Source organism: Ixodes scapularis, unplaced genomic scaffold (assembly GCF_016920785.2).
Source record: "Ixodes scapularis isolate PalLabHiFi unplaced genomic scaffold, ASM1692078v2 PGA_scaffold1__304_contigs__length_218370807, whole genome shotgun sequence".
Classification (NCBI taxonomy): Eukaryota; Metazoa; Arthropoda; class Arachnida; order Ixodida; family Ixodidae; genus Ixodes; species Ixodes scapularis.
Window position 1 is genome coordinate 170,427,546 of NW_024609846.1, and position 15,310 is coordinate 170,442,855.

General features: G+C 45.7%; 1 protein-coding gene across 2 annotated transcripts in view; it reads left to right on the forward strand.

The window, feature by feature from the left end:
- The first annotated feature begins 1,014 nt into the window (after positions 1-1,014).
- LOC8031798 (inhibitor of growth protein 4) overlaps positions 1,015-15,310 on the forward strand; it is a 29,476-nt gene continuing 15,180 nt past the window's right edge. Inside the window, exons 1-6 of one of the 2 annotated variants that reach the window (XM_040218857.3) lie at positions 1,015-1,074; positions 3,469-3,707; positions 9,661-9,769; positions 9,944-10,064; positions 13,987-14,131; positions 14,974-15,084. In XM_040218857.3, the coding sequence (XP_040074791.1) occupies positions 3,513-3,707; positions 9,661-9,769; positions 9,944-10,064; positions 13,987-14,131; positions 14,974-15,075 (672 nt within the window). In that variant the 5' untranslated portion in view covers positions 1,015-1,074; positions 3,469-3,512 and the 3' untranslated portion in view covers positions 15,076-15,084. Of the gene's footprint in view, positions 1,075-2,835; positions 3,133-3,468; positions 3,708-9,660; positions 9,770-9,943; positions 10,065-13,986; positions 14,132-14,973; positions 15,085-15,310 lie in introns of those variants that run through there. The other variant, XM_029983960.4, reaches the window with a different exon arrangement.

Sequence of the window (15,310 nt, forward strand, 5' to 3'; positions counted from 1 at the left end):
GTGGGCAGTACCTAGCATCCGGCTGGCGTACAAAAATCACGTCATTTTGGGGATCTCAAGCGCAGATTTTGGTATGCCAGTTATCGTGTATTACCATGCTAGATAAAAAATACTAACAGAGTCCAATTGCGCTGTTATCTGCGTGCAAAAAAAAAAAAAAAAAAAGGGAAAACTGTGTCAGACTGGCCGGTCTCTCCGGCGGAAAGTGAATCCGGTGGCTGTACCTTTTTTACCATACAAAGTTCGTACTGGTGTAGGCCTTTAGCGACCATGAGTGGATGTATGAAATAATAAATAAAAACGTGCTCTCCTGCCGCAATACACGCAGTAATTGAGGGTACTACTGCCGGCTGACTCAACTGCTATTTAAGTAACGGAAAAAAGGTATGTCAGTTGATCATTTACCGAAGTAGAACAACAGAGAGCTCTAGGCTGATTTTGGAGTAACCATAACTATTCTATGAACGCGAACCACTTCACAACGGCAGCCATGAGCGAGAGTTCGATGTTCCGTACAGCCCGCCGACACAGCCCAAAGATGGAGAATGGCAACCTCCCGTTTTGTCGTCTGCTAGCGGAGTCGGGCGCGTGCCCCCCGGCCGTACCCGCTGAATTTCCCGGATGTATGGAGAGGGCGCTGCTGTCGAACAAAATAGTGCCGCCCAGAGAGCGCTATATAAATGGAATGGTAAACGCTGATAGCTAGTCAGGTGTTCCTAGGCCGCACTGATGATGTCTCCCGCATAGGAGACGGAACGTTTTATAAATTGTTGGTATTGCTATGCAAGTCGGAGGTATTTGTTTTTAATTGAGTCAAGCTGAGCTGGTTCAATTTGTCACGACAGCAATAATACGTCCCAGCGGACGTCCTGCATAGCGGCCGCAACGAAAAGAAAAAAAACCAAACGTTGTAGAGCGATAAGAGCGCAGCTATCAAATTTGCAGGCGGGCGCGAAAATCATCGCTCTAAAAGTACCTACCCAAGTAGCACACATGGCCCTCCGGATATCCTCAGGATGTCCCGACGTTCCAGGGATGTCCTGTGGATGTGCATAGGACACCTGTAATGCTAGGGTAAGTATTGGTCCAACCTGTCGGGTCGACATAGTTACGCAATCATATGTTCCTATAATTTGTTCTTGCTTTGGCTGCTAGTAATTTAGTGGCCAGGAGATAAAAAGAAAACTCCCCGCTGATGCAAGGTACATTACCCAAAACATGCCAACAGGCAATCGTTACAGCGCTGACGTTCCACGTTGAATACTATCGTTGTCAGGATAGTAACGGTCTGTAGAAAACAGACTGCATTTGCTTTATAGTTAGGGTACATAACGAAGCGCAGCAGGCGTAGAATCGATAGGCTGGGCGCGGGCCACAGTTTCTAGCTACGACACAGCTCGACTGTCGTGGAGATATTTATAAACATGCGTATGTTTCCGCCGTATCTTCGGCATCTGGGGGAGGTATAGTGCCCATCGCCGATGCCTTGCTGTTCACGAAATAGGTGAACGCGTTTAAGGACTTGTAAGTTCTAAGACTTAACGATGTAATATCTTCGCTACAGTGCACATCCCTCCTTTATGCAGACGATCTGACCATAATTCATCCAGTCCAGTGCCCCGTACACTATCAGCAACTCCAACATGACCTTAACGCAGTTCATGACTGGTCAATAAAAACAGGCTCTCATTAAACATCAACAAGTGCACATCTACGTTCCTCAGTACATCTAGAGGCCTCATTACTGAACAACGCAGCTTCCCGCTGAACGGAGCGATGCTCCCTGTTATCGATCGCACAAGACTCCTCGGTGTCACATTAGACCCTAAATTAATTTTTGCTGTTCACATCGGTGAGGTGATCTCAAAGGCCCGTAGGCTGCTGGGGTTTGTGCTCCGGGTCACTCGGGGAACTGGTCCCAGCACACTGCGGCACCTGTACACCGCACTCATGCTACCACACTTGGAGTACTGTGCTTCGGTCTGGAACCCCTAGCAGACTGCATTAATAGCGTCCCTCGAAAGCGTACAGCGGCGTGCAGCCTACTCAGTTCTATGTCGGCAGGCTTCCCCAGGTCTGCCGCGTTACCGCGACCTACCCACGCAGGAACTCCTAAAATTGGTTGGATGGAGCCCATTGTTTCTCCGCCGACAGGTTGCGTCACTCCGGCTTCTTGCAAGCTCCCTCCTCCCAAGCAATTAAACACTCCCGCTGGTGGAAAGCCTACGCTATCGCGATCCGGTGGATTGCAGCCACCCTTCGGCCGCACTACGCGACACCGGAATTCATTCCTCATCAGGAGTGTAGCACTGTGGCGCTCACTACCAAAACAGCTCACCAAGTGCCCCCCCCCCCCCCCCCCCCCCCCCCCCCCCCCAAGAGAAAGAGGACATGAAAGCCTGGTGCAAGGAGGCATTAGACTTCCTCTGGCAGTGACTGACACCTCCTTTTCGGACTGACATATACCATCCCATATGACCTTTGCGTTAAATACTAATCACTCTTAATGTTCTTGTTGCTGTTGTGTTAAGTTCCTGTAATACTGCGGCACCACATGCCTCAGGTATGGGCCAATGGCCTTTCTGTGATGCTGCGACCCTCCAGGGTCGAATAAAGACTATCCATCTACCTAAAGGTGTATGAACCAGGTGACTCGAAAGTAGTCGTGAAAATGCGCTCACGATACCTTCTGCAGATTTGTCGTTTCTTTTGGGGAACAAGTTCTTTTTTCTTTCTTTTTTTTTTTTTCACCCAAAGTACCGGGAAGGTATGTCGATCTCGTATAAGTAAATTTCTGGGAGTACCGCAGTTGCTCGTCGGCTGCGAACCTTTTAAAGCTTTTAAAAGTACGCGCCACTCGCGAGTCACTCCAGAAGGTTGCTCGTGTTGGTCTTTGTTTTGCCTCCGCACACCCTGCATAAACACCCATAAATGACAAGGTTATTTATATATAGATATATATAAAGACACAAATTTTATGACTGAGCTTCGGTACCTCTAGTTTTGTTTTGTTCCCTGATTTGTCGTGTTGTCAGGTAGTAGTTCCTCGCTCGAGTCTAACCAACTCAATTACATCAACATCAATAGTTTTCAAAATGGCGACTGCCGTGTATCTGGAGCATTATCTCGACAGTAAGTATTTTCGATCGAAATGAATTTATCCTCACTGAAGGAACATTGCGTGAAGTGTAGCTCGAATGCATTGCTCACGTTCTTTCGCATATCCCAGATTAATACCTTCGTAGACTTTATAATGTCCGTGCTGCGATTTTGGCGGGTACTGCCTTTGACTACTAACAGTTGCCGCAAATCGGTACTTTGAAGGCCAAGTTTGAGAAACAATAAACGATCGACGGCCGAGCACTTTCGAACTAAGTATACCTAAGCCTTTGGCAAATATGTATAACCCAAGCCACACTTCCGTGCGCACATTTCTCTCCACTTGTTCGTACCTCGATCCTCTTTCAGGTTTGGAGACATTGCCGGCAGAGCTGCAACGGAATTTCAATTTGATGCGGGACCTCGACTCCCGGGTGCAGGGGATATCAAAGAACATTGAGAAGCTTTCGCACACGTACCTGACCAATGCCAAGACCTACACAGCATCCGAGCGTTCGGAGCATCTGGAGAACATCCGCAAGATGTTCGAGAAGGCGAAGGAGTACGGCGACGACAAAGTTCAACTTGCCATGCAGACGTACGAAATGGTGCGCCGTCGGTCGTATTTTATTCGACTTTATTTGATTCGTTTTGCATGTGTGTGTGTGTGTGCGCGGTTTTATCTAGTGTAGGGGTACCCACGTTTCGCTCTGGAGGGTGCCGGAGATTGAATGTACATTGCAACATATTTTTGTATAACAGCGGGGTAAAGTGCTGGATGTAAAATGGGTAAAAAGGGAGGATGGGTGAGAGACGTAGAAAGAGGAGGCAGCAAGCGATACCTAGCGAATGCATATTGCAACGAAGGAATGTGAGTCTTGGTGGATGGGTGAATATGTCTGAGCCCCTAGGATTGGGTAGCAGCTTACACCACCGAGTGGGAGATTTTTTTTTTAAAATCTGAACAGTTATTATTTATTTACATATAAAAAATTAAGTTTAAAGGCCCGTTGACACTCTTGCGACCCCTTAAGGCCCGTTCTCACTCTTGCGACCTCTTAGAACTGGGTGCCTTGAAACCTTTTACGAGAGGACACACTGGCGCCATCTATTGGGTAGCAGTGTAAACTTGGGAGTCCGGCATACTTTCTATTTCTCTCGTGCATTATTCTTTCTCGGCTCGAAAAACTTTTGTCAAAGTTATAACCAAGCCTTTTTTTATAGGTATTAAGCACATTTTACCTCGGAAATCCTGCAAAACCTTTGCTCTTATGAAATGCAGTTCCAGGGTCACCACATAGAAGGCCCCAGAATGCCAGTGTGTTCCCTCGTCCTAAGAAATTTTAAGAGATTTCAACAGGCCTCGTCTCTCTCGGTCGTACTTGGTTGCAAGAGTGTGAACGGGCCTTTAAAACTGGGTTTCTTAAAACCTCTTACGAGAGGACACACTGGCGCCATCTATTGGGTAGCAGTGTTAACTTAGCAGTCCGGCATATTTTCTTTTTCTCTCGTGCATTATTCTTTCTTTCTTGGCTCGAAAAACGTTTGTCAACATTATAAATGAGCCTTTCTTATAGGTATTATGCTCATTTGACCTCAGAAATCCTGCAAAACCTTCGCTCTTGTGAAATGCAGTTCCAGGGTCACCGCATATATGGTGCCAGCGTGCCAGTGTGTTCTCTCGTCTTAAGAAATATTAAAAGGCTTTAACGAGTCTCGTCTTTCTCGGTTGTACTCGGTTACAAGAGTGTGAATGGGCCTTAAGCCTTTTAGTAGTATAATTTCTAAGAATTTCAATTCGTGTGCAGCAAGGTGCATGCACTTTCCATGCTCTGCATCTTCAGGAAGAGAATAAGAAAATGATTAATCCTTTCCTCGACTTATGTTACCTGTTAGATGACTTCTGCTTAGTTGTCTCCACCTTCCTAGCACGTCTTTTCCCCTTATTTTTCTTAATCTCTATCGCCTTTAATAAATCAGTCCTGCCTCAGGCAACTGCAGGGTGAAGCCCTTTGCTGTAGGGTATCAAGTACTCGTCCTCCTCTCTACGTGCTCCACACACTGCATCTATTTCCTGATCTCCAGATCAGAATGGACTAATACCCCATTCACATTGCAGCATAAAGGTACCTTTAGTAAAGGTCGTTTGGTGTCACAAGGTGAGTGAACGGAGGATGAATGCTTGGATAAATGGTACTGGCCATATTCTTTGTAGCGGCCTAATTATAACGATTTGCGGCACTTGAACTAGCACGAACAAGGAAGAAAGGCCTTTCTACATGCTAGATAGAGCAGGATGAGATTGAACAATGTGTGCAACACTCACCTTAAAGGGGCCCTGCAAAAACGTTTTGACTGGTTTTTAGTTTGCACCAAACCTGAGTGCACTAAACGTAGTAAATAAGTGAAACTTTTCTTTCTCGAAATTATCTCTATATTAAAAGTTACAGGCAAACTAATATTACGAAAACAAGCAAAAAATAACCTCCTTCGTGACGTCCCTGGTCCTGGCTTGGGTGGCCAATGGTAGAAGCAAAGCGACCGGCCAGTTACCTGCGGCTTGCGCTGATGGTCACTTTCCTGCAGCCGCTTGCGCGTCAACGGCTCGTTGCTTGCTTCAGCCCTCCACCGTGCTTGCCGGCATGAATTTGCTGGGTCTGTCGGAGTTGGAACTCCGAATCCTCGATTGCAGTGCGGAGCTGGGAGTAATATCGTATGAGGACATTTCTCGTAAGCGTCTGGAGCATGCTAGCGAAGCCTCTTGGCCCTAACTCGACGACGCTAAAGTTCCGGGCAAGTTCTGGGTGGGTCTCCTGTGGCCCGAGACCACAGGAGACGAAGTTATACTTTCGCTTCTTAAAAAATGTGCTGCGGGCATCGTGCGCCGTCTGCTAGGATCCGCGGGGGCGCCTGCGCCGGCCTGCACCGCTTTTTTTACCGATTGGTGGCGGGTATGTCGTTGGGTCATCATAGCTCTAGGTCATTGCTCATTGTTTTTTGTTTCGGTACTTTCTAAATTGTATTTCTTTCTTTTCTTATCTGGAATAAGGAACAAAAACTACTTTCATAAATAATTGAAACGGTTTGCGCCACTTATATTTTGTATTTCAACTAAAAAAGCTTTTAGCGGCTCTGACCAGTTGTAAGGCAGGAGCTGACCGAGACCGCCGACGTCACAAATTCGTCACATGCCGCGCGCGTTCGGCACTACGGGGCGTCTCCGGAGGAGTAGGAGGATTCCACGTCGTCCGGTTAAAATAAGACGCACTGATATTTAGTGACTCTCTCCTTGCCCGCTGGGCTGCCGGAACCACATGAGATGTGGAAACAGCAAAAGAGGTAGATGCTTAAATAGGATTTCAGGACCCCTTTAAGGTGGTCCAATGATGAAGCTGAGGTATCGTTTCGAATTGAGAGGTTTGTCTATGAACGATTCGCCGACGCATCCGCGTATGCTATCCTGTAAAAGGTTCGCCATATTTCCACATGTTTGGCTGCCTTGAACTGACGGGGCATTGTGGCCGCCATTACAGGGCCGAGATTTCAGGCAGTGCGTTTCAATAAATGCAAAGGACTGGTAAAAGTATTCCTTCGAAAGCCATTACCTAGTTGTAGTTCCTGTTGTTTTGCTTCGTTATACAAGAAACCTGGTGGCAGACATCATACGAGGTAATTCTGAAATGAGGTGCTTCTCTTTGGGACCCTCCAAGATAAACGTCCAACACCGCCAAACATAGACTTCGAGAAGCATGCGCCATTGCTTGGGAGCGAGTATGATAATATAGACTTCCGAGCTCGACGCCATTCTTTGCGTACACCGTCGCATTGTACAAGGGGCGCCCATCAAGTTTGCGTTATTGGCACCAAAAACTGAAGAAAGGGGAACAAAACAAGCATTAACACGAGCGCACGTTTCTCTTTTTTTGGCGCAGTATGAACGTTGCGTGCTATGCGGTGAAGCTTACCCTTCCGCATGCTTGCTTCCACGGCTGCCGACCCCCACGCAAAACGACCTCCGGAAGGAAGCAACCGTTAAAGCGTTGCAGCTGCTAGAGAGCGACCTGGACTACTTTTTTCACCGCCACGTCACTATGGACAAGTATTGGGTTCACCGCCACAATCCAGAGACAAAATTATGAAGCAAACAGTGGCAGCACGTGAACTCACCGGCGCCAAAAAAGGCCAGGACTGTGTCGTTGCGGGGAAAGGTCGTGCTGCATGCGCTTTGTAACTGTCGTGGCGTTCTCTTAACAGATTATGCTTGTGAAGGTCAAACAGTCGCAGAAAACTATGATTGTCATCTTCTGAGAAAGTTGCGAGAAACTACCGAGGCAAAGCGCAGAAGGAAGCTCACGAAAGGCGTCTGTCTGCTTCGCGACTATGCCCCGGCTCACTTGGCACTGGCATCGTAGCCACACACGGCCTCTTTAGGTTGCGAGATTTTGCGTGTCCCCCGTATTCACCCGACCTCACACCCAGTGACTTCATTCTCTTCCCTTGCAAGAAGACTCCAGTGCGTGGAAGCATTTCAAAGACAACAACTGAGTGATTTCTGAAGTGCAGCGATTCCTGAACGCTCATAACGATGAGTTTTATAACAATGGCCTCCAGCAGGTTGCCTATCCGCGGCAAAAGTGCGTGACTTTGAGCGGTGCACATGTAGAGATAGACTAGACCCCTACCCGAGTTTCATTGCCGAATCTCTATTCCTTCGTGACTATAATACAAACTTTATGAACGCCCCTGATGTTTTAAATGACCGTAATTTTGAAATAGGCACGTTCCATGGAACACGTGATAATTGGACCTGCTAGCGTGAGTATACGTTTCTTGCTAGCGTATGCCATCACAATTGTTTTCAGAGTTAATCTAATTAATAATTGCTATTTAAAGATATAGAATTTGCTATAGCTCATGAAAGGGCATAAATTTATATACCATTTTTATTTCGAGCTCATGGGACCGAGGCTACTCCTGGTACCTGTAAAAGGAGGTTGGCGTGCTCTCTTTAACGTAGGCCCTCCCTTAGGTAAAGGTATCTTTATGCACCTTGTGATAACGATCTCCAGCTCCCTTTACTAAAGGTTCCGTAGCTAAAGGTACCTTTATGCTGTCATGTGAATGTGATATAAGATGTACCTCACCCCTGGGTCACACAAACCAACAGGTATCTGATACTTTTTTTTTCCTGCAGTTTTTATAATTCTTTAATGGGAGCTTGCACTACCTCTGTGATAGGCCTCGAGAAGTTAGTGTGTCGTTCTGGCAGGTATGAGCATGTGGCAGGTATGAGCAGTAGCAGGGTTGCACTTGCAAGCATCTTGCCCCTGATAGTTTTGGACGGGACTTGTAACTTAAACATGTCTGTGTTCAGGCACATTTTACAAAGTTTCATGGATTTTACACATAACTTTGGTTTTGTGTACAGCTTAGAGCAGTGCTCTTGTCCAATCCATAGGTCACATTTGGCTGCAGTATTTTACGGTGACAAGTAAATGCAAACTTGGGAAATGTTGACCACCGTCATGTTGCACTACATAACATGCAGCTTGTAAAGTTTGAACTTATGACTATTCTACAGATGTTAGAGTAGCATGTTAGATTTGCAGCCTGTGTGCACATTCCTACTCTCCAAGAGGTTAAAGTGTGGCAAGTATGATCCATTCTTGGCTTTTCTGGATTTTGGTTGACTCTGAGAGATGGGGGATTCCCAATATACTAGGTGTAGTTTGTATCATTAAAAAGGAAATTGAAGGTTTATGGTTTGTTTGTACATCCAGTCTCAATTAGGCTTGAAACCATATCTGGGATGGTAGCAATGCTAACAGTGAGACATTAGGATCATTCTCACACTTGCTTGTGCATGTGGCCAGTCCCCATACAGACTTTCACCTGTTGTTCTATCGACACTGTTGCAGTGCATTGCAGACACTTGATTAGCACAGCCGGGCTTGACAGTAGACCTTTCCAGAAATATCTGACTCCCCCACCGTCTGCTTGACGGATTGTAACGTTCCGATGTACGGTATGCGAGGTTTCCCAGGAACCAAAGACGAAATGGACGTCAGCTTGACATTTTGTGATATCAGAATGCAGAGAAGGCAGAAGGAAATCAAAGCAGAGTGTGTGACGACCTCCTTTTGTGGTCATTTTAGTTTTGTGCATTCTAAGCTCGTTATGGTGAGGGAAAATGTATCGTGCTACTCCTGGGATATTCAAAGCATTCGAGTCGCCATGAACCTGCATCGGAACAGCCCCACAATTCCCCTCGCTGCTAAGTGTGTTGGAATTTTCTGAAAAGGTCTACTCAGTCTTGGCTGGGCTACGCTGCTTCCGCTCAAGCTTTGCTGCCACATTAGAGTGAGCATTTTCATTATCACTCCGGCATCATTTCATTGCCATATTTCAGGAGCAGTCATATGTTGTGTTTAACTTGGGGGCCCTCAAAGCAGAAAGTGGATGTGGCGATGAAAGTTTGTGCAAATCGCTTGCAGTTTCCAATTACCCTCCATTGCTAGACATTGTTTACTATATCAATGGGGCCATCTCTATATTTCGCAGGTGGACAAACATATTCGCCGTCTCGATGCGGACCTAGCCCGTTTCGAGGCTGAACTCAAGGACAAGGTTCTTAACTCACAAGGGAGCGACTCCGAGAGCACCACCAAGAGTGAGTGTGCTCACGAGCAGAATTCTTTTCCCCGCACACTTTTCACCTCCCGGGATGAACGTCCTGCTGCATTCAATGGGTTTTTGTGATGTTTAGCTGTTAGGTTGAGATCATGTTTACAATGTATAGCAGTGTGTGCGGGCTTCCGATTGCATGCTATACTTTAATTTGCAGAACGAGGCAGAAAAATTCAAGAGAAAGCTGACAAGAAAAAGAAGAGCAGAGGGCGCTCCATGTCTTCAGATGACGAGGTGCCGAAGCCTGCTCGCAAGAAGCTGAAGGGTCAAGTGTCGCAGTAAGTCTGCCAATATTAATTATTGGGAAAGTATCCAATTTGTTAGGAAGGTATCCAGCTGGGAACTAGCTGGTTGTCAATTGGCTTTGAGATCGACCTCGAGGTGGCGCTACTGTTGTGCTATCATCATCATCAAAGCGGGGATAGAAGCATGGCCGCCCCATAGGCTCTCCACGTTCGCGTGCGAGACTTTGTAGATTCTTGCGTTTATTTTGTCACACAGTATCGGTGGGAAAACAATTTTAGCAGAGAATGGTGCAGTACTGTTGGGTGCTTCAGTGAAGATTGAATCGTGTTATCAATGTATGTCCTGAATTTAAATAATCGCTTGTGTAGATGTATCGTCTGCTCTAGGCAGACGTTGGGAAGCATGGATTATCATGACGGATGCCTGTTTCCGGCTGAAGTGCACTGTTTATGTTAAATATTTGTTCCTTTTAAAAGAGAAGTTTCGGTTTATGAGTGTGGAAATTAAACAAAACAAGGAATCCCAACTCAAATAGTTACATAATACTTGTACTGTGGGCTGTAAAGTTGCAAGTTCAATGCATTTTTTTTTTTGTATAACTTGTAGCCTTTGCAGTAATATAAATATTTCGCATTGAGAGAAGTTAGTGCTGTATTGGAAACTACCGTGCTATCGCTAGCTTTGAGTAAGAAAATTCCGCTGCCATCAATGTTTCCCTTTACTGTGCCATGGTGTGGGTAAGTTTTTCGGAGTCGGAACAATTCTACTACGTTGCGATGAAAAGAGAGTGCCTCTTCTAGTTGCGATCCACAAACTCTTCTTTGGCAAGACAACTAAAACAAGTGAAACAAACTGTTCTAATATACTGGGTGTTCCAGCAAAGACTGGGTGTTTCAGGAAAGACTGACAAAAATCCTAAAATTAGTGTATTCGAGATAAAAGGATAATTTTCTCAGGACCGCATTATTCTTGGTGGCAGACGTCAGAAAATGTGTGATACTTACTAATTCATTCACTAATAAATAAAAATGACTAGTTAACTTTTTAATTAGTGAAAATCGACACATGGTTCTAATTAAAAACTTTCTGAGCATCATTGAAAGCCACTGAATCAGTAATTTTCAGAAGGAATTTGAGCACGTCAGAAGCGTAGTGGTGCGGGTGTTGCTTCTCTGCAGTGTGTTGGTGCTCGGTAAAAAGCGCACTCAACGGAGTAGCCCGCTGCGATCAACACTTGGAACAGTATGATTATCGCAATTGCGTGCTTGGGAGAAAAGCACACTTTCAAAGCAATATTGTGCACGCGTGTGCCTGGTGTATGTAAAAAGCCACAGAAACTTTGCGAATGTTGATATCTGCATTGCCAACAAATTTTCAAAATTAAACTGTGGATGTTATGCGAGAGTATACGTTAAGCAGTGATGGCCCGACAACCTGCATTCATCACTTCTGATTCATTCTTTTTTTTATTCGAGATTTAAGAAAGAATATTTGCATATAGCAAGGTGTGTAAATCCACTCAATTAGCTGTAGCTAGACATCTCTATAGGTTTTATGTTCCCAAGGCATTGGAATTTCTGAGATCACAGTCAATAAATATAGTTAAGTTAAAATTAGCTTGCTAATGGACAGGTGCAAGCTTGCGAACAACCTTCACGAGTTAAGCTGGGTTTTCGTTTAAGCTTGGTGCAACAGTAATAAGAAGCTTGGAAAAACTGTTTGATATTTCATTTGAAAATATTCTGCCAAAACCACTATTCGCTTCGACTTCGCTTCAAACTCAGAATAAGCTATTCGCACATGACTACTGTCGTACAAACTTAGTTTGCTCTAATTGTAACCCGTAATAGAACTGGCTATACTTTCTTAAAATGATGTCACAGTTACTGCTAAGGTGCTCTAAAATACAATTTTTTTTAACCCTTAGTGCTCCAAAATGCAGACCTTTCTGCTCCTAAGTTGCTCCAAAAGGCAGGTTTTTCTGCTTTTAAGCTGCTCCAGATTGCAGATTTTTCTGCCCCAAAATATGCTCCAAAACCAGTATGGTCTGTCTCACCCCTGCATGTTCACGGACTACATCTTGTCACAGGAGAGGCATTTGAAGAATACTGTAATTTGTTTGCGATCCTCTTTGGACAGCACACCGTACATCAGGAGAGCTAGGTACAGGTGTGCATTAACATCTCTAAAGTTGAAGACTCGTGGACAAGGCCGCTTTTTGTTTGTGCGGAGTCTAGACATTTCATCTTTGTAAGTTTAGGTAACCTCTACGGAGAAGGACTTTCCCTGCTCCTGTTTAGGGACCAGTTTACTTCTATTTGGAATCATACCGGTAAGAATTTAATGGTCAATGTCTTCAGTTTGCATACTGTACATGCATACTTTCTGTGTGCAGCAATATGCTGTAAATAGTGTCTGTAACAGGAAAGTTTTGTTTTGTGAAAGCAACCTGGTCTTTGGGCTGCCAAGGTGCCCACAATCCGTATTCAGGGTGCTTTCCCAATGAGTGATGTTGTACATGCAAACACAATACGCATTTCATGCCCCGATGGCGCAAACGTCATCGTGCGTAGCGTCTCTGAAAGCAAACAGCACCAAGCTAGCGCTACGACGAGAGTGGAATGCAACGTTCCCGTCTCTCGAGGTCGCACGGCCCGGCTTTGACCCTGCCATGCCGTATCTCCCGGTTTCCTCTGAACCAAGTGCTTATTCCCTTCCCCCTCGCCTCCTGCACATTCTCCCAGCATATGTGCGAGCGTGTTCCTCTCGACACCTCTTAGATTATGGCTTCTCAAACAGGGTTCCTCAGAACTCGGGGCTTTTCCACAGGACCTTTGGAGTTCCCTTAGTCTCCCAAATTTCCTGGGCCATCCCTGCCCCTTGACATTGATGCACAACCCTGTGCCAGACATTTCCTAGTATGTACATTACTGCTACAAAGTCTGTAGGCTTCTGCACCTGCAAAAATAGTTAATTTTGAGAAATGTCATGTTTATCCACCAACATCATAGAGTATTCCCAGAAAGTTTCATTTGTTCACACTGCACAGTTACTTTCTTTATAAATTATTTTCCGTCCACCGATGCTAAAGAAAAGGTAGAGGTTTGAGTACTTTGAACCCGTTTTTCTCCGTTCCACATTTTGGCATAAAGTTCACTGTAAGAAACCTATCGTTCGGTAATGGGACAAAAGAAAAGGCTCACTCATTGTTTCTCCCAACTGGAATTTAATGGGCAGTGGCACTGTGGCATTTTTGTTTTACTTTGTGGGTGCCTTTTATAAAAGATGTTAAGATATTGTCGATAACATAAATGGCAAAAAATTTATTTGATTTTTCAGTGCGATGTTACCATAAAATAAATTAATTTTTGGAAATTTTGTTTTCACAGTTCCATTCCCCAGGCATTCTGCTGCATATCTAGTGAAGAAAAATGCTGGGTATTACATTGGTTTTCTAATCATAGTTTTCCTCAATGATGTCAGTGTGTTCCTGATAAAAATGGTTATAATTTACTTCACAGTTTATATATGCAGATGAAACTTTGCACTGCATTCTGCCTCGCAGCTACCTGCATATACTATAAATTTCATTCATATTAAGCCAAAGGTTCAAATGTCGACCCATTCAGGTGGTGTCCTCCTTTAAGGCCGAGACGGAGAGAAATTCTTGGGCTATCCACGAGGAGAGACGGGCGCTTCTCGAGATTGTCGATTTTGAGACCCTCTGGGTTTCCGTTGTCGTTCACCGGCGGCCAACGTGGGGCGCGGATCGGACTCAAGTTTGGTCAGCGAAGACAAGTTTCAGCCAAACGCCAACGCGTTATGCTCTTTGGTTACGGGAGTGCGTTACAGGAAATGGCTAGGAGCTAGCCGTATAACACACTCCGTGTTAAAATTGATCGCAGTTAGCCCCTGGGCATCCACTCAAATTTGTTTCTGTGTCCGTGCGTGCAGGCCCGTGGAGGTCCCTCTGCTCCAGTCAATCAGCATCTCCCATCCGTCGGACGTGCTGGACATGCCCGTGGACCCCAACGAGCCCACCTACTGCCTCTGCCACCAGGTCTCCTACGGAGAAATGATTGGCTGCGACAATCCTGACGTGAGCCTCTTGGTTCCTCTTCAAACGAAGGCATAGAAAGGCATTTTTTCACACTTTTTTTTTACCCATTGGCCCACGTTTTAAAGTTTGCAGCGACCCTTGCAAGCAAAATCACACCTTTCTAGGTCTCGTTTCAATTGTGCATTCTTATGGTCCCTCACATTGCTGAAAGGCGCTACGAAGAAAGCAGCTGAGTGGAATGCATTCTTGGCGTTTCGATAGGACGATAAGGCCACGGGTGGTACATTTTTCGATGACAGACGCTGGTATTCAAACGTGACTTGTGCATGGTCGAACGCTACGACGCCACCTTTACGGTTATGCCTCGCCGACACCAAAGTCACCGTTACACGGTGGAGTCTTGCGGATGCGCCGTCGCCCCCTAGCTGAGTGCTACTGGCCTGTTGGTCGTGTTCGGGAGCCCAGCTCTTGGCCCACGTTTGGTGGTGTTAGAGAAGCACTCATTAAGGCTCCGACTTCCGCATTAATATTGTGTATAGAATGTCGTTTGGCAATTTAATGGGTTTATCGCGGAGCATAGGATGTTGCATTGACCTGGGGAAATTGCTTCATTGCTACCGGGTACAGTAGAATCTCGTTGATTCAAACTCTCTTAAATCAAACTTGCGGATAATTCATACTAACATGCAGGTCCCATCCTATGCGTCTCTATAGGAGGAAACTCCTATAGAGACGTTCGGTCCCCCTCGAGTTCGAATTAACGAGAGTCGACTGTATCTGGTGGGCGAAAAATATGGTTAATTGCATTCCACGCGGGACATCCCGCAGACTGTAAGCCCACTGGGAACTTTGTCTGTCACAAGCTTGCTGTTGTGTTTCAGTGTCCCATAGAGTGGTTCCACTTCACCTGCGTGGGCCTGACGAGTAAACCGAAAGGGAAGTGGTTCTGCCCCAAGTGCTCCACCGACAGGAAGAAGAAGTAGGAGGGCCAGGTAAGTGTCTCCTTTCACGTCTGGAATTATGCGGTCATTCCCACACACCACTGCGCCACCCGATGAGCGCTCGGCTTTGTCTGAAACGCTTGTTGAAAGCCCACAAGGTCACAGGTCTCTTCTGAGGTTTCCATGCGTGGGAAGATTAGCAGTTCAAAGGCACAAGGCACGCAAAACAGTGCGAGGCTCCTTGCAAGTGGTTCAGTTGACTGGAAGAATGCCTGTG